The sequence below is a fragment of the Rhamphochromis sp. 'chilingali' genome (assembly GCF_963969265.1).
Source record: "Rhamphochromis sp. 'chilingali' genome assembly, chromosome: 4".
In the NCBI taxonomy this organism is placed as follows: domain Eukaryota; kingdom Metazoa; phylum Chordata; class Actinopteri; order Cichliformes; family Cichlidae; genus Rhamphochromis; species Rhamphochromis sp. 'chilingali'.
In genome coordinates, this window is record NC_137948.1 from 3,450,661 (window position 1) to 3,477,632 (window position 26,972).

Genomic DNA, 26,972 nt, shown 5'->3' on the forward strand with positions numbered 1-26,972 from the left:
TCATTGTTTCACAGAGTGACGCGTGTGACGCCACCTGACACAGCAGCTCTGTGTTTGTGTCGGTGTCGGTGCATCACACCGGCAGCATCTCCAGTTTCACCGCAGTCCAGTGAGCGCGCCCCGCGGCTGAAGGTAGGGTAGGCTTTGGGATGTTTTTCAGGGTGTTTTCCAGCGCAAAAAGCTGCGCTCTTTTCCTGCATCCTTCACTAATCCTCCGCAGATGGATGGGGATTTCATGTGTGTTCTGTGTGTGATGGTTGTTATGTAATTGCATCACAATGACAGTGAGGCTTGAATGTTGTTTGGCTTCCATGTCACGGTAATTTGATAAAGGAGAGAGGTACCAAAAAGTACAGAGGGGCGTGGGGGGCTGGGTAGGCCCGGATGGCGCAGTTTCAGCGCACAGACATTGCTCCCCAACGGCCACACCATCATCTTCATCAGCAACATCGCGCTGCCACAGCTAAATAGTGCTGTGTAATAACTGTGTGACTCCTGGGACATGCGGGCGTCTCTAGTGCAGGTCTGCAGCCTCATGACCACCGCCTGGTCGTTGCGGCAGTGTCGCACAGAAATGTCCTGCAATGACACGTTTTTACGTCCGATCTGATGAGCTGGATGAGATTTGTAAGATTGGGGGGCTTCATTTTGAAGTGCACGAGTCTTGAGTGTATGGGCTGCTGTGCTCTGATGTTAGCTCAGTTTACTGTGTATTTTGGCAAATGCCAACATTTTCCTTTCATAGCCTGCTAAACGAACAGAACAGTAAATGCAGTATTTACCCCCTTACCCCTCCCAGACTCATATATATTTAAATAACCACCGGTTTATGCAGTAAAATAAAAGTTTAGGTTCATTCCAACAATTTTTTTTTTTTTTTTTTTTTTTGGTAGTTCATTTGTTGTCTATTTGACTATAATAACCTTGGTTTAGTCTGCAAGCTTCTAAATCTGCTGAACTGCCCATGCGCAAGACACTTCCTTAGCTTGTGAGGGAGTAGTGCAGGTGTTGCTAATCAGACTTACTGTTAGCTAACTAAATTTTGTTTAGCCTCAGAAAACAAAAGGTAAGGTGATGGTTGGAGCTAGTGTATTATTTTGTTTTATGTATATATTTCTAATTGTTAATTTGGATATGTCTCTGTTTAAATTTCAATGTAAACTTTCAAAATACCAGCGGGAAATCCCGTTAGCTTATTGTTAGCTCGTAGGGCGGTAAATTTTGTCATAATAGAAGCAGACTAATATGAGCTTTACTTTTAACCGGCTTGTTATTATTAAATTAACTTATTTTATTATGTAATTAACTCGTGCATTCTATATTTATATGCCAGTCTGAGCCTTGGTGTGAAATAGTACAAATGTGTTTTGTTTTTTTAATATAAAACCTAATGTGCTATGCTGTAAATAAACTAGGGTTTAATACATAAATAAAGGCTTGGAAAGAAAATGTTTTCAAGTTTAACAGGTACACTAAATTAATTATTTAGTGTCCCATATTTATTAAGTACAGTGTAAAAAGTATATAAAATCCCTCTTAGCCATTTAGTGGGGCGTACCAGTATTTTATAGGCCACCATTAAATGTGATATTAATGTTAGATCCGTTGTTATTATACATTAATATCACACTAATATTTAATATTCAAGAACTGTAACAGCCCTAATAGTAGTTTAAACCACTTGGTACGAAAAAGGGACCCAATTGATAAGGTCACGTGACAGGAGAAAATGTAAATGAATTGAGAATATTGCCAAAAAAGTATAATTGTTGAAAAGAAATCTGAACTGAAAAAAATACCCGACAATTTGTACTTTAACAGTTCACTTAAACTGCAATTTGGTTTTTACCAGAATTAATTCATTAAATAGTTAATGAATAAGTCAATTACTGTGCCTTGTTTTAGTGGATGTTTTGTTAAAAATAGTGCCAGGTTATATTTTCTTCTTGCTACACAGAAGAAATGGGGAGGAAAAGAATGACAAACACATAAATAGGTTAGAGAGTCTAGTCTATTTTAAAAATAAAGGACTGTGCACATTTCCACTGTTGGTGATTTTTGGGGTTTTCTCTGTATTACTTTAGGGCCTTTTCCTCACAATATGAAGCGCCTTGAGGCTACTTTTGTTGTTTTGTTGCTAAATAAATAAAACTGAATTGAAATTGAATTGACCCAAATGCTTCACTTTTGAAATACTCCTACTGTGCAAAGAATGGTGTATATTTGAAGTACAGTACAGTATTTGTGGTCATAGGAGAGCAGGTGAGGTGCATCTTCTTAGTTAAATTAATAAGGAATAATTATGAGAGCATTTCCTGGACATGCCTTCATAGCACCAGAGTAAGGACAGATTAAAGCAGAAAGGCTTGTCGGAGGCAAGGCAAGGCAAATTTATTTGTATAGCACAATTCAACAACAAGGTGATTCAAAGTGCTTTACAGAGACATTAGAAACAAAAACAAATAAAAAGCATGATTTAAAATTGATTAAAACAAGCAAACAAACAAACTAACTAAACACACACATTTCACACCTGTTCGCGCGATCTGAACCCTTATCGTAAGGGGAGCTACCAGTCCTTCTGTGGACGAGCTACTTTCTATTTTAAATTCCCTGAATTTAAAATACTCTCTAGACCCAGTCTAGACCCAGCTGGGGAGCTACCCAGAGCTCTAAACCCACTTAACAAACAAACAAACAAAACAGTATATAAAATCAAAACAGATAAAATCAGAAATAGATAAGATCAGTAGTTAGTGTAAGTTTTGAAATTTAAGCTTAAAAGTGTGGATTTGGTGCTTTATTCAAATGCAGCTGAGAATAGGTGAGTCTTCAACCTGGATTTAAATAAACTGAGTGTTTCAGCTGATCTGAGGCTTTCTGGGAGTTTGTTCCAGATATAAGGAGCATAAAAGCTGAAACCTACATTTGAGAAGCAGTTCTTGTTTATATACAATAAAATCCACAAGTATTTGAACAGTGGCACAGTTTTATAATTTGCCCTCCATACATCAACGCAGTGCACTGATCTGCCCACAGCCAAGGTATCTGCTTAATCCAATACCTGTTTTGCATTAATAATCTGTAATCCTCCCTGTGAGGACTCATTTGTTTATATGTGAGATAAAATCAGGCTTGATATAAACAGCTTCCATAACTCTGTAAATTAAAAGTGAAAAGTTAATGGATCCAAGAATATACATTTGTTGAATTTATTAGCGAAGTAATAAATGATAACAAGCTCAGTATGAACACCATCAAATATAAATAATGTGTTGGAGTTATTCATCCAACTTATTTGCATTAGACTTATTTTGGTTACAGTGAGTCATTAGGCTGCTGCAGGATGATGTCAGGTACAGTCACATTGGTATCTCCTTTTTTCTCCTCACACACACATTATGTGTGAAGTAGGGCTGTTTGATATAGCGATATATATCAGATGATGATATGAAAACGTCAATCGTTGCATATATTACGCTTTCGTTTGTTTCTTGGTGTTGCAAAATAAACTGTTTATGGCAATATTTTTTCATTGTTTTGATAGTCACTGTAGAATTTCTTAAAGTTCTCTCTTTTTCCTATATTTAATATAACCACGCTACGGACGGAGAAGCGACTGTTTTTATGCGTTGACGTTAGCAACAACGACCGTAAAACCATTGCGTGGCTCCGTCGTCCGCTTGTTTATTTTCTACATAAACCTTTCACAATAAAGCTGAAGATCCTGTTGAGATTTTTTCAAAATAAACTGAATCACATGAAGGAGTACGGATGAGAAGCAAAAAAGAGCCGTCAGGTGCTAAAAAATAAACCTTAGAATCAAACGTCAGAACAGGCTTTTCCCCGCAGCACGCCGTGTAATAAATAGTCACAAAGAAAATGTCTAAAAATGTAGTTTCATGCATCGGTCCAAACACTTGACTCTAGGTACACGACCAGCTAAAAAAAAAAAAAACTTCACGCAAATCGAGCTGCCCGAGATTCACAGAATTTACAGAAAATGTAAAATTTTTGTGATACATAACGTTGTCGGGACGATAAATGTCTTATATTGGGATATGAGATTTTGGTCATATCGCACAGCCCTTGTGTGAAGCTGTCCAAAGAGCTGAAGTGAAAGATTATTTAATCAAGCTGAGGACAACACATTATATTACAAAGCCATTTGGATCCAAATATCAGTTCAGGGTATATCAAGCAATCAAGATGTGACTGAAGTGGAGATTTTGAACTTTGATTCAAGCGGTTTAATGCAGCCATGTTTAGGTTGTGTGGCCAACTTAGTATTGGTCTGACTCAAAAAAATAAACCTATCAGAGAGAAGGGACTTTAGGAGCGGCCAAATCATTTGTCAATAATGTTGATTGGACAATTTCATTTTAATGGGATCTGTCACCTTCTTTATGAGGCTCAAATATGTTTTAAAGCTCTGCTGATAAATTCATTTTTCTGACACCCGGTTTAAATGAGAGACAATTTTCAGGCTGTTTAATTTTTCAGATTTTAATTTCAGTTGAGTGTTTGGCTTCCAGAGTTAAAACAAAGAAATCAAGATAAAAATTATAATTGTGTCTTTGCATTACTTTTGCTGTTCCCTTTATGGAGATGACCCAAGTCTGTATCCGTTTCTTGTCTTGTTGTCAGAGTGAGCAGCGATGGGGAAGGAGAAGCTCCACATCAACATTGTGGTAATTGGACATGTTGACTCAGGCAAGTCCACCACCACCGGCCACCTGATCTATAAGTGTGGTGGCATTGACAAGAGGACAATTGAAAAGTTTGAGAAGGAAGCTGCAGAGGTATGACTCATGTTGTTCTTACTTCAAAAAAAGATCATTTTGAAATTTTTCTGCTATTTAACTCCTATTTTCGGTCTACTTGTCTCCTACTCTGGATAATATTCTCATCTTTTTATTACAAGTCCACAAAAAATATTCGGTCATCAGTCTTATTGATTTACCTTTTACACCTTGTAGATGGGAAAGGGTTCCTTCAAATATGCCTGGGTGCTGGACAAGCTGAAAGCTGAGCGTGAACGTGGCATCACCATCGACATTTCTCTTTGGAAGTTCGAGACCAGCAAGTACTACGTCACCATCATTGATGCTCCAGGGCACAGGGACTTTATCAAGAACATGATCACTGGGACCTCACAGGTACAGTTCAGTGGACTTCTTAAGTGCTCGTGTTAAATGCCATTTATAAGTTTTTCCTCTGCAGATCTTTCAGTGAGAAAAACTCCAACATCTCTGATCTCAGCTGGTGATGACATTCCTTGTTCTTGAGCTCACAGAGAGATCATAGTTTAGTTTAGTTTCACTTTATTTAAGACACACACGGGTCCATAGCAAATAAAATAGATGCAAAAAAAAACCAGTAGAAAATTTAAAACAAATTCCACAGTGTCACACAATTATATAGAAAGTAAAACAACAACTGTTCCATACCTTTGAATAACACCTAACTGAGTTTAGTGCAGGGTCAGTCAGAGATACGATTATACTGTTTGTGTAGTCCTTTACCCTACACATACAACTGTGCAGATTGAGACGATGACCACCATCATCAGCTTCTGTCCTAAATGCTTGGAATGGACTACTCCCAAGCATGGGACGAGATCCTCTCTAGAATCGCTGGTACAAGAAGGGTAATTGAACTGAGTGAGGTGTTTCTCCATTAACCCAAAGGCGAATGGAATCTCAGAAGGATTCAAAAACGTGGGAAAGACTGTAGCTAGTAGCATTAGAATAAGTAGAAGAGTATAACATGAGAGAAATGGTTGATGGAGAAACTTAAGGTGGAAAGACGTTTTCACATCTGTCTCCCTCCCCTCAGGCTGACTGTGCTGTGTTGATTGTGGCGGCGGGCGTGGGCGAATTTGAAGCTGGCATCTCAAAGAACGGGCAGACACGTGAGCACGCCCTCCTCGCCTACACCCTGGGAGTAAAACAGCTCATTGTGGGCATCAACAAGATGGATTCCACTGAGCCCAACTACAGCCAGAAGCGCTATGAGGAGATTGTGAAGGAAGTCAGCACTTACATCAAGAAGATTGGCTACAACCCTGACACCGTGGCTTTCGTGCCCATATCTGGCTGGAATGGGGACAACATGCTGGAGCCCAGCCCTAACGTGAGACTGCCATGAGACCAGCTATGACTCTTTTATTTGTCTGAGACTAGCAGGGAGTTACACGTCTAAAATAATATAAGGTTTTATAACTATTAAAGAATGAGCTTTTGGGTAAAAATACTCCAACATGCTTACAGGTCTAATGCCTGCTAGTTAGCGCCTCATTCCTTCTTCAGCTTTGGCAAATGGCTTCTGGGTGTAAAATTCTAGCTCAGAATTTATCTGGTGTTAACATTCACATCTTATCACTCCTTGCTAAGCTGCAGACATGTGGGCTTCTCTCCCTTCACAGATGACCTGGTTCAAGGGCTGGAAGATCAACCGTAAAGATGGAAGTGCCTCAGGCACCACACTGCTCGAGGCTCTGGACGCCATCCAACCTCCGACGCGTCCGACCGATAAGCCCCTCCGCCTGCCTCTGCAGGACGTGTACAAGATTGGAGGTGAGGCTGTAAGGATGAAATGTGTTGTGAAGTTTGGCTGAAGTGTTGGTTGTTCCAGAATATGTATGAAAATAGGAATGAGATCACCTTGTGATAAAAACAGCTGAGCTGAATGAGGTCTGAAGAAATTCCCTTTGGTTCATTCTGTCCTAAATGCTGAGGCTTAGAAGTATACGACTTTAATCCATGCAGGTCTTCCACACAGCTGTAAAGTTGTTAACCTGCCTCTCCTCCAGGCATCGGTACTGTACCCGTGGGTCGAGTGGAGACCGGCATCCTAAAACCTGGCATGGTGGTGACCTTTGCCCCCGTCAATGTGACCACTGAGGTGAAATCTGTGGAGATGCACCACGAGGCCCTAACTGAGGCACTGCCCGGTGACAACGTGGGCTTCAACGTCAAGAACGTGTCTGTGAAGGATATTCGCCGTGGCAACGTGGCTGGAGACAGCAGGAACGACCCGCCACAGGAGGCAGCTGGCTTCACTTCTCAGGTGTGCTGTCAGTAGTGTGAAATGCACATCCTTCCTTCTGTTCCTCTCCAGGTTTACAAATAATACCCGTGTCTGCTGCCCTGCAGGTGATTATCCTGAACCACCCTGGTCAGATCAGTGCTGGATATGCCCCCGTGCTGGACTGCCACACTGCACACATTGCGTGCAAGTTTGCTGAGCTGAAGGAAAAGATTGACCGTCGCTCTGGTAAGAAGCTCGAGGACAACCCCAAGTCCCTGAAGTCTGGAGATGCCGCCATTGTTGATATGATCCCCGGGAAGCCCATGTGTGTGGAGAGCTTCTCTGAGTACCCGCCGCTCGGTAGGTTTTTTTTTTATCCTGAAACTGGATTTTGTGGATCTAAATTTTAGCTTTATTTGACTGTGAATTATCCAAACTTTACTCTCACTGACAGTAAGAAATTAGTTTTCAATTCAAACTAAAACCAGATTATTGGCGATGCCTGTAGAACAACATGTACTGAAGGCTTTGTCCCCACTGCAGATGCCTGGGTTCGATTCCAGCTCAAATAATCTCTCTATTCACCCCACAGTTATCTGTCACTGTCTAATAAAGGTGAAAAGGACAGAAATATATCTTAAAATGCCAAATTTATTATTTGCATAAATTCAATGGATATTCTAAACTTGATCATATAGGTGAATATTAAAAAAAATATTTAAAAAAAATTTTTTTTAATTATTTTTTGGAGAGAAGCAGCACTCTCGATAGCTTCCTGTCTATCCAGCAGCACAGAAAGAAAGGGTGGGGGCACAGGTGACCATATACTACATGGTCGAAGTGCTGCATCTTCTCTCTCTCCACCTTCTAGTCTGTCTTCACTGCTTTATTTAATCAGTGAACATAAATGGACAGTTATGGATAGCTGAAGTTAAACAATTTTAAAATCATAAAATTTGCCCGTTAGGGAGAACACAACTTCTGAATCAGAGGATCGTCTGTCATGCGTGACATTTTTCTATCAGACGAATAAAACAATAAAAAAAAAAAACAGCTAAATATCCCTGGATTCCTGTTACATGTCTGTGTGTGTGTAAAAATAACAACGTCACTCTGACTCTGCACAAACCCAAAGCAACGGGTTATTTCCCCTTTCTACATTTGTTCTCAAGAAAAACAGGAAGTGGTTTTAGTAGCTGAATAAGTTCATCACTAAGTTATTAGGTGAAAAGTCACATAGACATTTAGATTGCTTAAACAACAGAAAACACATTTCATGAAGCTGATCAAATTATATAAAAACAAAAATCTCTTGACACATACTTAGGTCACCTCCTCTCTGTATGTTAATGCACATTTTTTACCAATAATTCTTCCTCAGGGCGCTTTGCTGTCCGTGACATGCGTCAGACGGTGGCGGTGGGCGTCATCAAAGGCGTGGAAAAGAAAGCCGCCACGAGTGGTAAGATCACCAAATCAGCACAGAAGGCGCAGAAGGCCAAATGAACGTTGTGCTGGGCTGCTGCCCCAAACGCTCACCATGGCCGAAGACACACCCCGCCCCTTCTGCACTCCATAGTCAGCGTCTGGTCTATTATCACAATGCATCGCAAAAGCAGACGAAGGAAAAAAACTAACCAAAACGCTGTTAGTGCTCGTCTTATGTAGGTTTTATTGCAGCAGAACACAATAGGTTTGCGTTACAGTTCTCTGCCTGTTGAAGTTAATGATTCAGCTTCTCGTGGATCTAGACGACAATCGTAGTGACGAGGCAGATGCGTTCTTTTGTCAGCTCTTCGTTCATGTAAGCTCTGTGTTGTAGCTTTAACAAAAAGATAAACTTGTTAGCCTGAGGTAGATCAGCTTCTTGCATGTTTGCACCTTAGAGAAACTCTCCGTGCCTCGCACTTTGCTCAACTTAAACTCCCTCCAAGTAGCTCTGATAAATGTTACTGTTAAGTTCACCTTAACCGCTGTTATTTGTGATTCTACGTTCATACAAGTAAAGGTGTTTAAACATTATCTCTCTGCTCCTCATTTCATTCAAATCAAAACCACCAAAAAACATCTGTAGAATTTCCTTTATTGATGAATGAGAATAAAAGTTTGCTTGCATTTACATTACAGGCTTCATAAATCTGAGATTATTACTAGTGTGTAAATATGTGAACATAATTTAAATAAATTAAAATGACACACAGACAGAATGGTAACATGTCAAAGGTCCATTTTTAGCTCAATAGCAAAATCTCTGAATATAAAAACTAAAATGCCTCAAGTAAGGACCTAATGAGAGGAAATAAAGACAGTGCAATCATCTCTGTGTGGAGGAACCTAATGCACCTTTCAGAAACTAAATTAACTCAAAGCTCAATATGTACCATACAAGCAAGGCACCGGTATACTGGATGTACTGCACATTTTGTAGACTTCATATCAGAGCTGGGCTCCTTGATTTTAAACTCAAGTGATGGCATAGCATTCATTATCACTTCTAGATAGGTTTGGATATGGCAGCCTCTTCATGCAAAGGAGATTAAAATCCATTCTTCAAAGCAAACTAAACTTCCTTAAACTTTTCTGGTTTTTGGTAAGGGGTATCTGCAGAATCTATTCAGGTGTTTTATGTCATGCATCTATAGATCAGTCCACGTTCTACCCTGCTATTTAGCCTGTCTGTGTCACACGGGCAGGGACACTCAGATCCACAATTGTAGGTGAGGGTAGAAATGTAGATCGACCAGATGGGCAGTTTTTACCTGTGATAGCCAGAGGTGGACCAATCACCAAAACTGATCTGCATCTAGCTGTGCTGTAATAGTTTTCCCAAGTACCAGAAAAACCTACTTAACCGTATCAAATGCATCTAATTCTCTAACATGCAACAAGGAGGTTTGACATTGCTTTTCTTGTTTTAATGTCAATACTCAGCGACTATACATTCTGTAGCCAGGAAGCAAAAATAATCCCCACATCACAGAGTATAGAAAAAAAGCAAACATTGACCATGATTTTAAATAAGAGTTTAAAAATCTTCCCTCATGTAAGAACAGGCCGGGAGAAAAGCCAGATACAAGAAAAACTCGTACGTCGAAACATTTCCTTCAGTGTTTCTGAACCAAAACAAAGTGCTTTGCCAGGTCACACACCTGTTCTGACATTAAGCAATTCTCTTAAACCAGGTAATGACATTTGAGATGTTCTTCAATCCATGGCTGCGATCGGCAGGGAAACCAACCGGTCGGTGCATAATTGATGTGAAGTTAACAGCCACTGCTTGTAACCTCTGTTGACGTCCTCACTGGCTGCTGGTGGGAATGGGCATTCTTCTCTGTACACGTGTGCATACAGCAAACTTGCATGCATGCCTTTGAAACATGATTTGAGTTCAGGGGTTTTACGGCCACCCATCAAAGAGACCAACATTTTTTAACATGGGGTTTAATTTATCCAAGGAAATGGTCAGAAATAACAATTTGTGTTGGCTCTTCATGCTTGGTCAACCCCAAAGACTCATTCTGACCAGAAAAATAACTCCCTGAGCCAATAGCAGGGAACTCAACCTCAAACACAACTGGGCATTTGAAAGAAGGTAACAAATAGATGGTGAGCTATGACCTCGGGCTGAGGATTGGTGGTGATGTTGACAAAAAAGTGATCGTCTGCCAAAAAAATGATTGCCTGTATTTAAACTACTGTAAATCACTTGTTAGCCTATAATATATAAAACATGTATCCCTCATGAATGATATCAAGTCATCTTGAGCTACAACAGCATTCCTGCCACAAGGTAGAAGCTGCAGAGTTTTTGGCGTTTATATATGTAGGGCCGCACAGTGCCGTGCTGGTTAGCACTGTTGCCTCAGACAGCTCAACTCCACAATCTGGCCAGGACCCTTCTGTGTGGCGTTTGCATTTTCTCCCTGTGTTTGTGTGGGTTCTCAAGCTTCCTCCCACACTCCACAGACATGCAGTTTGTGGGGTTAGGTTAATTGGTCATTCTAAATTGCCCATAGGTGGGAATGGTTGTCTGTCCCTACACGTTAGCCCTGCGACAGACTGGCGACCTGTCCAGGGCATATCCTGCCTCTCGCCTATGGTAGACGACACAGGCTAGAGTCCCACCCCGTAACCCTGGTAAGGATAAGTGGAAGAGAATAGATGCATATATATCCTTTATTTATCCAGTTAACAAATCTCATTGATATCAAAAATGTCTTTAAGAGTGATCTGGTCAAGAGCGCAGCAGTAGTTGAAACAAATACGACTTATGCGACGTTTTAAGAGACCAACATGGTCACAAAGACACTTGCAAAACTGGTCATTTTGTTATTTTATGTAAAACTCCTTTTTAAAATCTTGTTCAAGTCTATTAATCAATATAAATAAAGACATTACAAATAAAACACACTGAAACATCAGGAATCACTTTTTTGGCAGACTATCACTTTGTTGTTGTAACGCCAGCTCCTGGGCTGATCCCACAAATAGCAAGGAGAGAGGGCGGGGCATGGAAACAAGAATATACAAATATGTAGGGCAGGAAACATTTGTAGACCAACGGCTTGAAGAGGGTGTTGTGAGGAGTGGTTCCACTCCCCAACTTAAGATAAAATCCACACTTAAATGTACCTGTTGTGTTTGGAAAAAGCCCAAAGTACACAAAAGTTGGGCTTTGTGATAAAGCATATCTTTTCTTCCCGCTGAACCTCTGAGTAGCAGCTTATGGTTTTATAAGTTTCAAAATAAGACACCAAAAGAATCTGAGTTTAAGTGAACAAAGACTATATAAGATGGAGGTAGCCACTCTGCTTTCACCTATCGGTTACTCATTTCCTGCTATGAAGCACTTTTGGGGTTCCCATCTTGGTGTTTTTGAAAGCAGAGGTGGAGCTGATGGTGAAACTGAGGGACACTTAATGCCCATATGTTCACCCTGTAAACCTGCTTTATGTCCTGCACAGTAATAGGGATCACGATTCACAAAATGAACAATATTTTACTTGAAACTAGTGATGTTAACTATGAACCCATCGAGGAAGTGAGCAGCAGGGACATTTCTTTCTCAGTTTATACAACAGGGCTTTCTTTTTGAACCAAGGGAGTGTCCCCCTGCTGGCCATCAAAAAGAATGCAGGTTTAAGGCACTTCTGCATTGACTTCACTTTTCAGATCTAGAAGCTACGTCCATCTCTTATATACAGTCAGTGATTGTGGTTGAACAGTCCAAAAATATCATTTTACCTTGATGGAAAACATAAGAGATAAAGAACCATGGTGCTCAGAGAATCTAACTGTACTTATACTAACAGAACAATACTTGATAACATCATTATGCTCCAATACATCAGTGTATATATTTTTTCTTTTTTGGGGGGGCCCTACAAGCACAAACAGGAGCCCATTTGTTCATTTTAATTACTGACAATCAAATCTCTGAATGCAACTGGCCCCTCCCCTACCTTCCCTGTGTGTTCTTGCACCTTATAAAACAGAGTTCCAAAATTGTGTTGAGGACAACAACCTAAAACCACAAGAAATTTGTTGTTCTTGCTGTAAAGACGGAAAAAAAAAACATGCATGAAAACGTAAATCGTATTGCCTGTATTCACATTACACTGGTATATTCCTTTTTAATAGAGTTCTTTTTAAAGGTTTGATTGAAACTAAAATGATTTAAATTCTGTCCTTTGAACGTATTGCTTTAGTTTCATAAAATTTACCCTCTTAACTTCAGATTACCTGTACAGATTATGGTTAAAGTTGGGTCTTATTTTAGCCACAAGGCCAAATTTCCAGAAACAAAGACGACGTTACATCTCAGAATTAAGTCTTGTTCATTTCCACATTACAGTTTTTCTATAAAAAGATTTTCCATTTTCCAAACAGGTGAAAATGTTCAAAAATGGGTTGAATGCTAAGAAACCGAAACCTAAGATATGTCATCAATGACCTTGTGAATCTTAAGAGGTTAAAGATGGGAAAGAAAGAATGCATCTGGCAGTAGTGATGTAACATCATTTCAGTGTGGAAACGTCTTGTTTGATGGGAGACACACAAAATGTGGCTTTTATACACTGAACATGGCCATTCTCAGAGAGGGTTTCAATAAGTGTTAGGAGCCCATGCCCTCGACTGCAAACTGTACCTTTCAAATCTCTGTACCTCTTTACAATAAGCATGCACTCCATGCTGTATGTCAAGGTCTCATATCAACCCGAGTTTAACAGCGGAGGTTTTTGGGTGTCTCTGTTGTCGTTTCTCAGGCTCTTATCTCAGATTTGTCAATCACACTTTAAAACAAAACTCATGCAATGATATGTCATATGGTCAGCCTGTATGAAAATACTGTGATTCTTATCAAATGGATCAACATGAATATAAACAGAAGAAGACCCCATGTAATATTCCCACCCACCCACTTCCCTCCAAAAAGGATAAAAACCGTCTTTTTGAGGTGAGATTGGTGTGCCTTCCCGACATGTAGCTGGGTCTATTTTAGCCGTACGTGTGGCATGTTCAGCAACTCGTTGCTGCCAGTAGAGGGCAAGGATGCGTGACCGCTGGCCAGACTGCGGTTTGAGCCCTGGGTCCCTGCTCCGGCTCTGCCGCCTGTCCTCAGGAGTTCTGAGGAGTAAGTCGGAGTCTCGGCAGACCCCTGTGACAAGAAGTCAAGTCCCTGCGTCTCAATGTCTCTATCACTGATAAAGAGGTCCTCCTCACCCCACCCACCTCCACTCCTCCTGCCTGTACCGCCCCCTCCTCCCCCAGGATCTTGGCTACAGCTATGGAAGCCAATGGGGGAGTCACTGCTTGTACTGGGGCTTGGAGATGACAGGCTGTGGCCGTGATGGGTGGGGGCTACTTGCTTCAGATCCTGCACTGACATGGACTTGCCCAATCCTCGGTCCATCTCGTTGGACCCAGAGCAGCAGCCCAGCGCTGGTGGCACCAGGGGCTCCAGCTCCAAGCTCATTTGTCTCCTCCAAGATCCCTCCTCCTTTGTGCTAAGCCTGCTGTTGCTGTTCCCTTGGAGCTGCTGCCCCAATCTGTTGAGCCCCAACCCAAGGCCCTTCCCGACAACGCTGTCCTCCATCTGTGTCCCAAGACCTCCACAAAAGTCCTCTATGTCAGGGGATACCTCTATGGAGGCTGTTCGCACTAAAGTGCCTGGGCCGTGACTTCGGCTAGGAGGGGGTGGAGGTGGAAGCCTTGCCAGAAGAGGAAACCCACCATCTCTTACTACTCTGTCCTCTGAACTGCTGACACTGTTCGGGGTGAGGATGGGTGGAGAACTACCCATAGCCTCATCAGTGCCACTTTCAGGTGTGGTGGCCTGAGCCTGGGGATGGTGGTGGTGGCGATGGTGATGATGATGTGGCAGGGGCGATGGGCTGAAAGAGGATGATGCGAGGCCAGAGGGAGGCGTGGAAGAGGGGGCATTGAGATTGAGGTTGAGCTCGTTGGGGGGCCCCAGGATGAGATGGAGTCCTCCCTGCGAGAGATGAGAACTGGTGGAGGAGCGAGTGACGAAGCCGCTGGTGGGCGGCGCTCCACTGCTGCTGACCTGGGTGGAGCAGGACATGTCCTTGCTGAAGACAGAGGAGTGGTAGTCTGAAGTCTGTTCCAGCTCGAAGAGGGGAAGAGAGGAAAGCGTGAGGGCCGAAGACGAGCCTTTACGCAGAACCTGACGATAAATGTCGAGCAGGGAGTCCAGCTTCGACTCAATCGACTGGACCTGTGAGCAGAGAAGAGGAATAAAGGAGTGATCTACCGCCACATCTGGCAGAATGTACAGATGCTCTAAGTGTCGATTTGAATGCTTGAGAATCAGGTCTGGGGGCTCATAGCTACCTCAACAGCATCTTGCTTTCTACCAGATGTTTGTTTTAAGCTTTAGGATTCATATGCATTTGCCACTTTCAACTTGTGCACCTGAAAAAAATCAATTTGCTGTAAAGAGTAAAATGTGATTCAGGGCCATCTTAATAAGGTTTTGAATTCTACCCATTGTGACAAATACCAAAATAAAATGATCAGTAAGATGTTTTAGTCTTATAAGCAGTTTGGAGATGAATGTGATTAGCTGAGTTAGTCTAATGTTGCATAAAAACTGGAAGCGGGACAGAGCCGGAATACCAACAAGTTTATTTCCTGTAACTTTAGGAAACTTAAACGCAGTCGAGATGGATCACATTTTACTGTATTTAGCTGGTTTGCTGTCGATGGACTGGCACTTACGTAGCGCTGTTCTAGTCTTATTGACCAGAAACACTGGGGGCATTTTGGGGTACGTAATGAGGACCGGAGGCAGCAAGGATCCAAACACTGAAGTTCCAATTAGCAAAAACCCTGATCCTCTCAACCTCCTGAAATTTTAAGAACAAAACCCAGAGGACGGACCTGTCGCTCCACCTTACAGACGCGACCCAGCATGCTCATGTCCTCCAGTATATCGCCATCAGAGAGCAGCTTGTCTCGAATCTTCTTATCCAGAGGAATTTGGCCCTTCCCAAGGATTTGGTCCACCCTGAAATGCACAGAAATACAAGCAAACACAATAAGATATTAATTTTAAAATGTACAAAGGAGGACTACAAAAGGAAGGAAAATTAGAACCGTTTATCTAAAGTAAACCTTTCCCCGAATAAAACAAATCCAAACACGAGAGATTATTCTTCCTCACTGGACTTCACACTTCCAAACATTACCAACCAGATTACATTTTACCAATTAACAATACAACTTTTTATTTCAGACTCTAAACATTAGAGTCATATATTTTGGTTTACACATGATTATATTTATGTCTAAATGCTAAATCCAGTCAGGCTCTGTGGGATCTGGTTAATAAAGTCTGTTTGTGTTAAAGCTGACAGAGAGCACAGAAAAACTGAGCCAAGATCATGCAATCACGAGTTCACCAAAAGGAAGAAGAAAAAGTCAGGTGTGGACACCCTGTATGTCACCACTAAATCATGCTAGAAGAAAAGGGGATCGAGCACTACACCGGGAAGTTAGATCTGGATTCTAAAACTGTATTTTTACAGGAGGAAGCGAGAAGATTTACGACACTCGTTCATTGTAAATCAGTCCAATTTCAAATAAGAAATGTAATTCAGGATAAGATGGGCAGGAACCGAATGATTCACGCTCCTCTTGAATATGAAACATGCAGATCAAATGTAGACGATCTGGGGATTGTAATTGTGGACTGGATCCAAATATAGACAAGACCAGCCTCCATGTAACATTTTAAACATTTTACTAAAAAAAACAAAAACATTTTGCGTAAATTTAAGGACTGTTACAGCTTTCTCTATTCTAATCTTACAGATGTTTTTCATATATTACAGTGAGGTCATGGCAGGTTGAAGTTATTTGTGGCTGGAGCTTGCTGACCTGTGTTAGACTCTACTCGTGACTACGAGATGTGTTTAAAGAAAAAAAAGAAGCATGTTGACAGGCCCTCCACCCTTTGCAAGTCGGATTGGCTCATCTGCAGCAACAGAGTGCACACAGCATCAGCAGGGGGCAGTGTTGCAACAGCAATGACAGGTGAAACCTTCTGGTGTGTGATTGGAGTGTGTCTAAAACATGTTAGCATCACATTGCAAACTCCTTTCCCAGAACAGAAGTCAATTTACTTAAGAGATCTGTTAGTGGCTGGTTAGTAGCAGATATATCCAGGACGTGTTTGTGTGTGGGAGCAGAGTGTGGCTCGAAGCTCAGTTAATTCAGGCTTTAGCTCGTCAACCAGGGGCCTCATTTATCAAATCATCAGAGGAAAAAAGCTCCAAACTTACACGTTTTTAAAACCTGCAGACAACTTGGATTTATCATGCATATAAAGGCGGTGACAAATCCCGAACTTTCAACCGCTTCTCCTTAAAAGCCTCGGGTGGCACATGTGGAACAAGAAGTGAAGGTAAAGGCAACAAAACAACACTGGCAGCAATGTAAAGGTCCTGATTAACAAAGACAAGCAAATCTATCAGTTTTATGGAGGACTGGAAGGAGTAGTACTGTACTGCACTATGTGTCAACTCAAGCTGATTTAGGCTTCATCTGTCCCCTTCCTGACAAACCTGCCAGTCTCTTAGGACACACAGCATGCTTCAGGGGCTTACATCATTGTTAAATGGTAAGCTGAAATCCTTTGAGTTTGGGATTTATAGAGCTGTGTTTGTAATTGTTCTTCAATGTGAAAACTGTACACATAAAAATAGTTTAATGTCCTGGTGAGCAGTGAAAACAAGGTTCATTCATAAAAGTTTCCAAGCAGTGCTACTAAGTGAATTTTGGATCAAGAGGGTCTTTGCCTGTCCAAAATCAGAAGTGAGATGTTGGCACAGCTGAAGTATAGTATTATGTACTCGTCAGCCACTCAACACCATCTACAAAGGAGGTCCCCGCAGTCCTTAGACATGCACGCTGCACACCATCCATTTCTCTATTTTATCTCTGGTGAGCCAGGCTCAGCAACTGCCGGTTTCTATGGATCAGTTGATCCAGACCTAACTATATGCTTTGTCAAAGGGAAAGTTTTAAGCCTAATCTTAAAAGTAGAATCCAAACTGGGAGTTTCCACAGAAGAGGGGCCTGAAAGCTGAAGGGTCTACCTCCCATTCTACTTTTAAATACTCTAGGAACCACAAGTCAGCCCGCAGTCTGAGAGGGAAGTGCTCTAATGGGTTTATATGGTACTATAAGGTCATTAAAATAAAATGGGGCCTTTTAAATTTGATTCTGGATTTAACAGGAAGCCAATGAAGGGAAGCCAATATGGGGGCAAATATGCTCTCTCTTTCTAGCAAAAAATGAACTCAACAGTTGTACTAATTGTCCCGAGTGCATGTTTTGTAAACCTCATTGCCATCACTTCTCCATGAAGGGGCGGTCAGGTATGCTGGACTAACGAATGGTTGATAAATGAGGCCGCACTTTATGTTTTCCTTCACGTTTCTGACAACAAACCAGCTCCTGAATTGTGCGACTGAGGAGTGAACTGAACCCATGTGACATGCGAATGACAGAGTAGGTGGGTAGATTGAGTAAGTTGGGGGAATTCTGACCCCTGGGTGGAGTTCTTCCTCCCCTGGCTGTAATAGACAGACAGGGAGGGGGAGGAAAAGGCCTTGGCTCGGCTGCTCAGGGGCTGTGGGCCTACTATCATGTCCAGCCTGGAGAGAAGCAAACACAGGTACAAACATGCAAAAACACAAACTGCAAAAAGAAAAAAACAGCGTGAGATAAACCCATGCATGTATAAGGAATGCATACACACATGCAGATCTTTTGCAGTACAATGTCCGTCCTACCTGGTCTGCAGGCTCTTGATGCGGCACAGCATGTCCAGGTGACCGGCAGAGTACTGTTCGATCACGTCCTTCACATCATACGGACGCAGCGTCTCCTTAAACTTCTTCTTGGCTACATGAAACTTCATGATCCTGCATGAACAGCACAGAAGTTCATAAATTCACCAGAAGGGGGAGCTGTGGTCCAGCCGTGACACTGCCAGCCTGAGCTAATGTAAACAAATTAAAGCCTGCATTTATTTTGATAGTGCTTAATGGTGCTTTTAATGTGTCGACCTGTTTGTTCACAGCATTTCAAACGCTCAGAACAATCACTTTCTCAGAAAAAGAGCAGTGAGGCTGAATTCAAGGGAACGTGGCTGAAAGTGGAGAGTCAAAGGGGTCGGAAACAATGAAAACATGCTGGATTATATTGTCACAGCCTTCCGATATACAGTTTTGGTCCATGTGAATGCTTCAAAATATCAAAAATATTTAATAAGATGCTCAGCCAGCATCATTTCATAGAGCAAAACAGGAGGTCCCGATGATGTAGTTTACATGTACATACCACTGAGCCTTCTGACACGAAATGTGATGCATATAAAAATGTACAAGTGACAAGTTATGAGGTGAATGGCATACCTGGCTTCTGCTATTGTTAGATTTGACTCAAAGAACATTTTTGCTGCAGCTGCAAATCTCATTTAGTGACTTCCTGAATTTGCCGTACCCCCGACTTACCTTCGCATCTCTGTGCTGTCATGTGGTTTCAGAATGTACCTCAGAATGTGAGACTGTTGTGAGTGAGTGCATACACAAAACTCTACTATGGGCTTGAACATTAGTTTTCCTTTGGGTGCGTTCTGCGTAAGGAAGCTCGTTAGCTTGCAGGTGCCATGGAAGTGAGCACGTCTGTTTAGCTTCTTGGCCCCTCAGTGGCCTCGAGTTTGGCACGTAGGACATTTGATTAGTGAATTTACACTTTTCTTTGCACAATAACTATTTTCACTATTTTCACACCTGTCTGTGTCCACAAAGTGATGCGTGACAGCCAGTTCACTTTATATGTGGAAGCTGGATAAAGGGATGAGGTGAACCACTGATGTTTATTATTGTTCTTTGATAAAACTGAAAGTCTGTCGATGCTCATAAAGTAAAAACTAAAAGAAAAACCAACATGAGGTGTCTTGTTAAGGAGCTCGTTCACCACATGGAGCCATAGAAGCTTCAGCATTATAGTCTTAGTTGTTATATATTTAATAATTCAAACACTGAGCTGCTTTTAACTTTTATTCAACTCCTGCTGGTCAGGAACGTATGATGACCTTGCATCTAACAGGCTCTTTAGTTCTTTCAGGACACGAAGGACATGAAGACGTGTCTACTCTTGTTTCCTTGTGACACGATCACCTTACACAGCTTTTAATCCTCCCACTAACCATATTTCCTGATGATCCAAAAATAAACTAACAGAAATAACAACCATCCGGTCACTTTAATCCCCTGAGCTCAATCAGAAGACGGCGGGGGGTTGGCCGCAATCAGGGTTAGTTTGCCTGCAGCCTGGGTCACGGAAAACTGCAGCAGAAGTTAGACTGAAAGAGGAAGTCTCATTTCCTCTGTCTCACCTGACAGCTCGGATGACAGACTTGACCGAGGGCTGCAAGTCCTCCACTGAGATGTCGCAGTGACAGCCCTTCTCATCAAAACCGTCCTCCGCTGTAATGTTGGAGTCTGCTGTTTGGAAGAGAGGCGCAGAAAAGGAGGATTATTTATTTCTGTGATAGCAATGAAGTCACTTTATGCCAATGAGAACATTTTGCATCCACACAAACAACAGATTGCAGTGAGCCGTGTTAGTCTTACTGCTCAAACACACTAACACACGGTCACGTAGCTTTCCGTTGCCCTGGAGATCCATCCATTTGTAGTTGGGCAACAGAAGATGCCTGGGACAGTTCAGCCATAACTTAAATCTTTTCCTGCTCATACATGCCTGGGTACGATCTTGTCACTAAAGTGGACGCACAACGGGATATCATAGCGTGGCTCAAGCACGTGCATCATAGTTTAAACCCCTTGTTTTGCACAACGGAATACGGCCTCCCGTCTGCAGCGAAACACCCCAATAGCTTTTGTATTAGCTTTAGCCCGGTCGGACTGGGCATGAAAGGGCTGCTTAAGTACCGCTAACTCCTCTGCTCCTCCACTTGGACCGCTAGCGCTGGCCATAACTATCGCTTGACAGACCTACCATGCGCACTGTGGAGTGGGATCAGTTTGGATTACGGATCAACTGTGATCCGTTGCACCACTAGACGAAAGAAGGATATGTGAAGAAGAAAACATCAAGCAGTCAGCAGGCAAAACCAGGTTTGGGTAATAGCTTTGTCTTCCAATATGACAACAACTTCAAATTTGTATCACTCCTGCTGAAGAACATCTGACGAATACTTTTGACCCTGGTAGTTTTTGTAGTTTTGGACAATTCCAGCTGTTTTTAGACAGAAACTCTAAACAAAACCTGCTCATCACCAGGTCACTGTTTAGTTTCAGAATAAGTTACCACCTCGATGTAACAGGTAAAAAGTGACTCAAGACTCATAAGAGACTAAACTCGGACTTTAAGCTCAACACAGCTTACTAATCCATTGACCTTCACTTTGTAGTTACACGCCTCTGCTGGGCCGTGGGGATCTCTGTGAGCTGGTGGAAAATCTGGAGTCTAAATAGTTTAAAGCACAGATCAAAGCTGTCCAAAATCCAGAGATTCACCTTAGTGTCATGGGGTAATAAAGCATTAAAGGTTTAGAAAGACTTCATTTTGATTTTCCAAATGGAGCAGGAACCCTGAGCACCCTGAGGAGGTTAGCACAGGGTTAATGCCGTTGATGTGTTCTGTTGAACTAAACACTGTAGATGACCTCAGGAAAGGATCGATTACTCCACGGTATGTGGGTTTTGTCAGACCTGCTGCTGATGAAAAACAGTGCTGATTAATGATTTGCTCCATTAAAAACTTTCCACTAAAATAATTCCTGGTTTCATTTCTAATTAAGACAGAATGGAAGGGAGATGTTTCCCATCCTCTAATGTCTCACTTAGCCAACATGTCAGCGATCAGACGCAGCGTGGCTAACCAGCCAACCAGTTTGGTTTTGGCTAGCTTGGCTAATGATTCCTCTCCACCAGCAGGCCTCAGCCAGCTGGACGGCTCTGACACCCCATATGGCTCCTGGAGCTCACCACCCCCACCTTCCATCTATCCATCAGTCCGCCCACAACCACCAACTGGCCGTTACCCAGGAGGACTCGCCAGGCCGGCACTGCTAGGCCAAAGAAAGGGAGCACAGCAGCCATCAGCATTCCTCCACTCCGCTGCGTCATTAGTGAGCCAAACCAGTTCTGATGAGCTGGATCGAGAGTCAGTTAAATATGAGCAGTGAGGTTGGGGCAGTTGTGCTTATTTTTATATCTCAGGAACACCTTTCTTTAAATGTGGCACTCAAGGAAGAGCAAGAGCAGCTGTTTGGAGAGGTTACTCACTTCCTGTTAATCCCGCATGACTGAAACTGGCCGGTTTTGACTTTGACAGCACACAATGAGCAGCAGTGAATGTAGCCTAATGGCTAAAATAAGTTATTAGACCTGCTCTGAACAAAAAAAGACATTGAGACATTTCAAAATTTAAATGGAAAAAATTCTAACATCTTTTTTTCCCCCCTCACAGGAAAAGCAGTTTTGTCCAGTACTATTTATATAACGCAAAAACACAACAACGGGCACCTCAAGTTAAAGACTCCATGATAATAGAGAGGAGATGATGAAACCAAGAAGGCCGTCTTCAGTTTTGGTACGGTAATATGTTACTTAGCATTTATAAGCCACCACTAAAAAGCCAGCAGGGTGGAGGCCAGAAGCCAGACTCTAAAACAGGTGATTTTGCTTTGTTAATAATCCACACTGATATAAAATACCGGCAGTGAAAGCAGAATGGCACACGCACCATCAGTGGTGGAGCGGGACTGACTCTTGAGGCGGAGCGACGGTCTGAACCGCGTGCGGTCGTTGAAGCTCCAGCTCTTCTGAACCTTGGCGGGACTGGTGCCCTCTGTGCCAGCGTCAGCCACCGGAGAGCGCCTGTCGTTCACTGATGACGTCTGCCTATTCTTGATGCTCTGACCTCGGGGGCTCGCCATCCTCACCCGCTCCTTAAAACTCAACTTCTGGCTGAAATTAGTGATGAAAAGTAGTACAGAGGGAGATTGGAGCGAGAAGGGGAAAGAAGAAGGAAGTGAAGTGGGGTGGAAATGACAAAGAGGTCAACATGTTTGAGCGATAAATGATTTTCATGATAGCAAAAAGTTATCCTGGAAAAGTGTTCCTTCATAAACTGCTGAACATGGCAGCCATCCATTTAGTATAAGGGCTGCAGGACAGGATGGAGACAGACCAGCATGCATTGCAGCAGATGCTTTAGACAAAATGCAAGCTTTGGTTAGATATGAAGCTTCAGCTGTGTGATGATGCTGGTGGTTTGTTCCTGCAAGTGTGCACAGTATGCCGTCTTGTGTGACCAATTCGTTTACACATCATTAAAAGAGCCAGCGGGTGTCGCACAGTTATATTAAATGTATCGCATGTTTTTATATAAAAGTGTGAGTTTATGGATGAAAATTCATAAGAATTACCTGCAGAGTGTGAACAGGCAGGACCATGAGGTGTGGAGATAATTAGCGAGTGACAGATCCTGTGTTTATGCAGAATGACAGCATGCAAAGCCGTTCGCAGGCGTCAGCCGTGCATCATTTACACGCTGCAGAGGATTAAACAGAAGTCTGTGTTCTTCTTATTGTCACCAAATCAGTGGATTTTGGTCATGAATGTGTTGATTCGTCTCAGTAAATTCTTACTCTTAAACTCAATAGTCTGAGAAAGTCAACAGGATGGCTAATGATTTCATTAAGACGTTATCAGCCAACGAGTGCATCTGCATAATCCTCCTTTCTAATAACTTGTAAAATGAACGTCATGATCTCACTTGTTAGTCTCAACGTGACTTGACACTAATGACTGAGCCCGTGAAGTCATCAGGAAAATGTTGCATGCTAGGTTCTGATTCTAAGCTAACGTTAGCTAGTGTTGCTCACTGCTGACTGTGCCGAGTGGCAGTGAGGCCCTCGAGACTTTGTACCGACTCTGACTCGTATCCCTCGTTAGAAATCAGAGCACATGATGTAAGAAGTAACTGAGAGTCTCATAGCTGTTAGGTGGCTAGCAATAAGAAGCAATGCTTCTCACCAGTGGAGGGGATGGTACCTGAGATGTCTGTGTGGGTTCTGGTGAATGAAGCGCGGTTTATCGTTTAGGTGGAATACAAGGAGGTGAGTGAAGAAGAAAATGTTGACGGTGCATCACACACACACACACACACGCGCACACACACACACACGGTAATTTCAATCTCACTACATCCAGAGAAAAAGCTAATTAGTTATTTCAGAGGAGCTGCTGCTGAGAACGAAACCTGGCACAGACTAATGACCTGACAGTTAAAAACCAAAATCACAACAGGCACAAATAGCGCATTGCTCAGGCAAATATCAAACAAAAGGCAGATAGTGTGTTACTATGAAGGCGACTGATGTCTCCCTGCAGGGTTTTCTGACTCTGCTCTCTCTGAGGCTGCACAGCCTCCTACAGATACCCATGCACCAAGAATTAGTCAGCATTCCCAAAGAAAAACTTCATGTCACAGGGAGCAGAGATGCTGTGTACCTATGTTTCCGAGCAGTACACCTCCTCAGTAGCTTCTGTTTATTACTATGATTTTTACTAAAAACCAAGGGGAGATAGACACACGGTGATGTGTTACATGAAGCAGAAACAGATGAGAGAAAATCTTTCTGTCTTAAACCCTCGTGCATCTAAACACCACTTTCTTAGTGTAAGCTCTGCAGAATAACTGATTGATGAACCTTTGCAGGACTGTATGCATGAAGTCTAGGAAGTACAAAGTAATACGTTTACCGCTGGAGTTTCAATTTGTCGACCACTGACATTTAGAAGCAGCAGAACGGAGGCAAATTGAGCTTAGTAGAGAAAATGAACATCTACAGGACCGTTTGAAAAAGGCTGCAATTTGGTGAGTCACACAGTTCATGCCGATATCCCTCATTTAACTATGTGAATTCAGCTGGGCCATGGCAACAAGTGCCTGAATCACCAGTGAGCGGACAGGGAGCTTTACACAGTCGTGTGGGTTTACTGAAGGTATAAACATGCAAATCCATTTTTGTTTCCCATGTAATGTTTTGGTTTCCTCACTGCCTTTTCTCATATATACTGATTCTGTTAATAAAGCAAGGCAGCTCTGCACTGACTGCACAGTGTGGCGTTTAATCCCTCCTCTCTAGTTCTGCAGTAGAGACATAAACAGAGTTGGGGGTTTTGCAGAACCTCCATCACCTTTTCTACATTGTGGTGTATTTCATAAACCAGGTTCAAAGGGAAAGAGTAATATAAAAAAAAAAGAAAGCACGCCTGCCTTCAGTTCGCAGCGGTGGTTTGCAGACAAACATTTACTCAGTGTTTCATAACTGCAAACACAACATATTACATCACACAGCCTCCACTGCCCTGCACACTGCCCTCCCCAAATGAGTCTATAAATGCATTGGCTCAAAGAGAAACATCAGGAGCACTGATTTCATTACAAAATTAAGCAATATTAGGACATTATCACACAGAATAACATTTGTAATAAGTGTGTAATAGATACCTCAGGCAAGAGGATGGTTTAAAGCATGAGAAAAATGTTGTGTGTGTGTTTTTGCCTTTGTGTGTAGTGAACGTGGTGTGTAAATGATTTTATTTTTTCTCTTTTGGAGAGAAAAAGCAATAAAAAGAAAAAACAGCACCAAACAGAAAGTCAAAACAGTGAGTCATACAGAGTGCTTGTGTAAAAGTGGCTGCTTTTCCAGGCAACACATCATCACCCTTATGGCCTTCAGCTCCTGTTAGGGCACCTGTTCTGTCTGGGTGACCATGCAGGTCGCACAGAAGTGTGGCGGAAAGAGCCCTCAAAGACGGCCGGCCATTGTTTGAACATAACGATGCAGATCACGAGTGTATTAACAGAACTTCTTCAGCTTTGCTGCTGATTTCCCAGTGCTCATTCGTTTGCATTAGAGCATTGCAGGAAATGCTTTGTACCTTCTACTGAATTTAAGTGAGTGATAAAAATAAAAGCTGCACCACATTTTTGATGTCATGCAACATAAGGTACATCCGGTGTAGCTAAGTTGTCCTAAAGGCGATGACACGTCATTAGAATAGAAAGTAAATATGGGCGTGGCCATGGAGAATCACTAATGAGTGAGCTGCAAAGTGCAGATGAAGTTTGAAAAAGAAGTGCCACAATAACATCAGTTCCTCTAACAACCGGTGTTCAAGAAGTCCGGCTGTACAGCAGAAATAAACACATTTATAGCCTGATACATAAAACCATTTCGGCCTCTATAGATTGATTCCCCCTTCATAACATTGTTGAGGTGTATCTTATAGCCGTCATTCATCTTTGATCTACAGGCAGGAGTTAGAAACTCTAAAATCTAAAGCTGACTTTTCAAGGTAATCTAAAAACTCAAGTACTTACAAACATTTGACTAAAAACAAGAAGAAAAAGCCATGAAAATAAAATTCAGGCACTCAGTTATTTTCAGGTAAATTTCCCAAGTGGTCACACGTGGTACTGCGCCGCATCAGCTTTGTTGATACATTCTCTGATTTGACGCCCAGCCCTATTTCCAAGTCATGGACTTACAACACTACGTAACACAGCGAAGGTCAAACAGTCACAAACCTTGTGGTCGACTCTCCCTGCTCCTTCCTGCAGCAGACAGATCAGAAAAGGAAAGATATTTGAGAACACATCTTTTCATAAAACTTCAGTAATAGTACAGTGCTTATATCAAAATACTGGTGCTTTTGCAAGTTTTAGCCCATTTATTAGAAATCTCATATGTTGTATTAAAGAGAGTTTAACTAATATTTTCCACTTTGTCTTGCATCAATTTTTGTATGGTAAGTTATGTAATCTACCACAGTGAACAGTCTTTTTTGGTCAAAGTTACAATGTTATTGCAAGGTAATACAGTGCATCATTTTTTATTTTGCAGCTTGGTCTATTCCAAGACCAAGGAATATTGGGTATCTAACCCATTATTACAGGACGATCATTTTCTGCACAACCGCAGTGAGAGCCTGGTTCACACTACCAGAAATAATTTGGACCCGGGCACAGTGGAAGCTGCCCTCTGCCAGGTTGCCCTTGGTCATTAATACTGGTCATAACCTTCTAGAACAGGGGTGTCAAACTCAAATACACAGTGGGCCAAAATTCAAAACTGGAACAAAGTCGCGGGCTAACATTAATATTTATTGAAAAATCTTCCTCCAGATATAAGAATGAATCTTTTGTTATGGACTCAAACAAGTTTTGCTGAAAAACTGAATATGGAACAAGCAAAGCTTAATACTAAACGACATATATATTAGCTGTATAATACCAGTAGGCCAGCTCTAATAGTAATTTGGTATGGCTTCGCGGGCCAAATGTAATTAGGCTGCGGGCCA

At 42.1% G+C, this 26,972-nt stretch overlaps 2 protein-coding genes across 11 annotated transcripts in view; one reads left to right on the forward strand and one right to left on the reverse strand.

The window, feature by feature from the left end:
* Positions 1–16: 16 nt before the first annotated feature.
* LOC308395566 (elongation factor 1-alpha 1) lies at positions 17–9,018 on the forward strand. The gene is made up of 8 exons (XM_080880479.1): positions 17–132; positions 4,648–4,802; positions 4,980–5,159; positions 5,839–6,135; positions 6,428–6,578; positions 6,815–7,071; positions 7,158–7,392; positions 8,414–9,018. The coding sequence occupies exons 2-8, from the start codon at positions 4,659–4,661 to the stop codon at positions 8,536–8,538; spliced, it is 1,389 nt and encodes a 462-aa protein (XP_080736605.1). The 5' UTR covers positions 17–132; positions 4,648–4,658; the 3' UTR covers positions 8,539–9,018.
* Positions 9,019–9,118: 100 nt separating this feature from the next.
* kcnq5b (potassium voltage-gated channel, KQT-like subfamily, member 5b) overlaps positions 9,119–26,972 on the reverse strand; it is a 149,008-nt gene continuing 131,154 nt past the window's right edge. For 2 of the 10 annotated variants that reach the window (XM_080880468.1, XM_080880471.1), the window contains exons 9-16: positions 26,200–26,226; positions 24,114–24,170; positions 22,342–22,565; positions 19,964–20,072; positions 18,354–18,485; positions 18,108–18,215; positions 15,436–15,562; positions 9,119–14,770 (exon numbers count right to left, since the gene is read on the reverse strand). In XM_080880468.1, coding sequence (XP_080736594.1) covers positions 13,526–14,770; positions 15,436–15,562; positions 18,108–18,215; positions 18,354–18,485; positions 19,964–20,072; positions 22,342–22,565; positions 24,114–24,170; positions 26,200–26,226 — 2,029 coding nt within the window. In that variant the 3' untranslated portion in view covers positions 9,119–13,525. The remainder of the gene's footprint in view (positions 14,771–15,435; positions 15,563–18,107; positions 18,216–18,353; positions 18,486–19,963; positions 20,073–22,341; positions 22,566–24,113; positions 24,171–26,199; positions 26,227–26,972) is intronic. The other 8 variants (XM_080880469.1, XM_080880475.1, XM_080880470.1 and 5 more) reach the window with 7 other exon arrangements.

Bases quoted from the DNA above. Each gene is read 5' to 3' on its own strand.
- LOC308395566 (XM_080880479.1), top strand. From the start codon at position 4,659: ATGGGGAAGGAGAAGCTCCACATCAACATTGTGGTAATTGGACATGTT. The intron at 7,072-7,157 runs GTGTGCTGTCAG...GCTGCCCTGCAG, and splicing joins CAGCTGGCTTCACTTCTCAG to GTGATTATCCTGAACCACCC. The intron at 7,393-8,413 runs GTAGGTTTTTTT...ATTCTTCCTCAG, and splicing joins CTCTGAGTACCCGCCGCTCG to GGCGCTTTGCTGTCCGTGAC.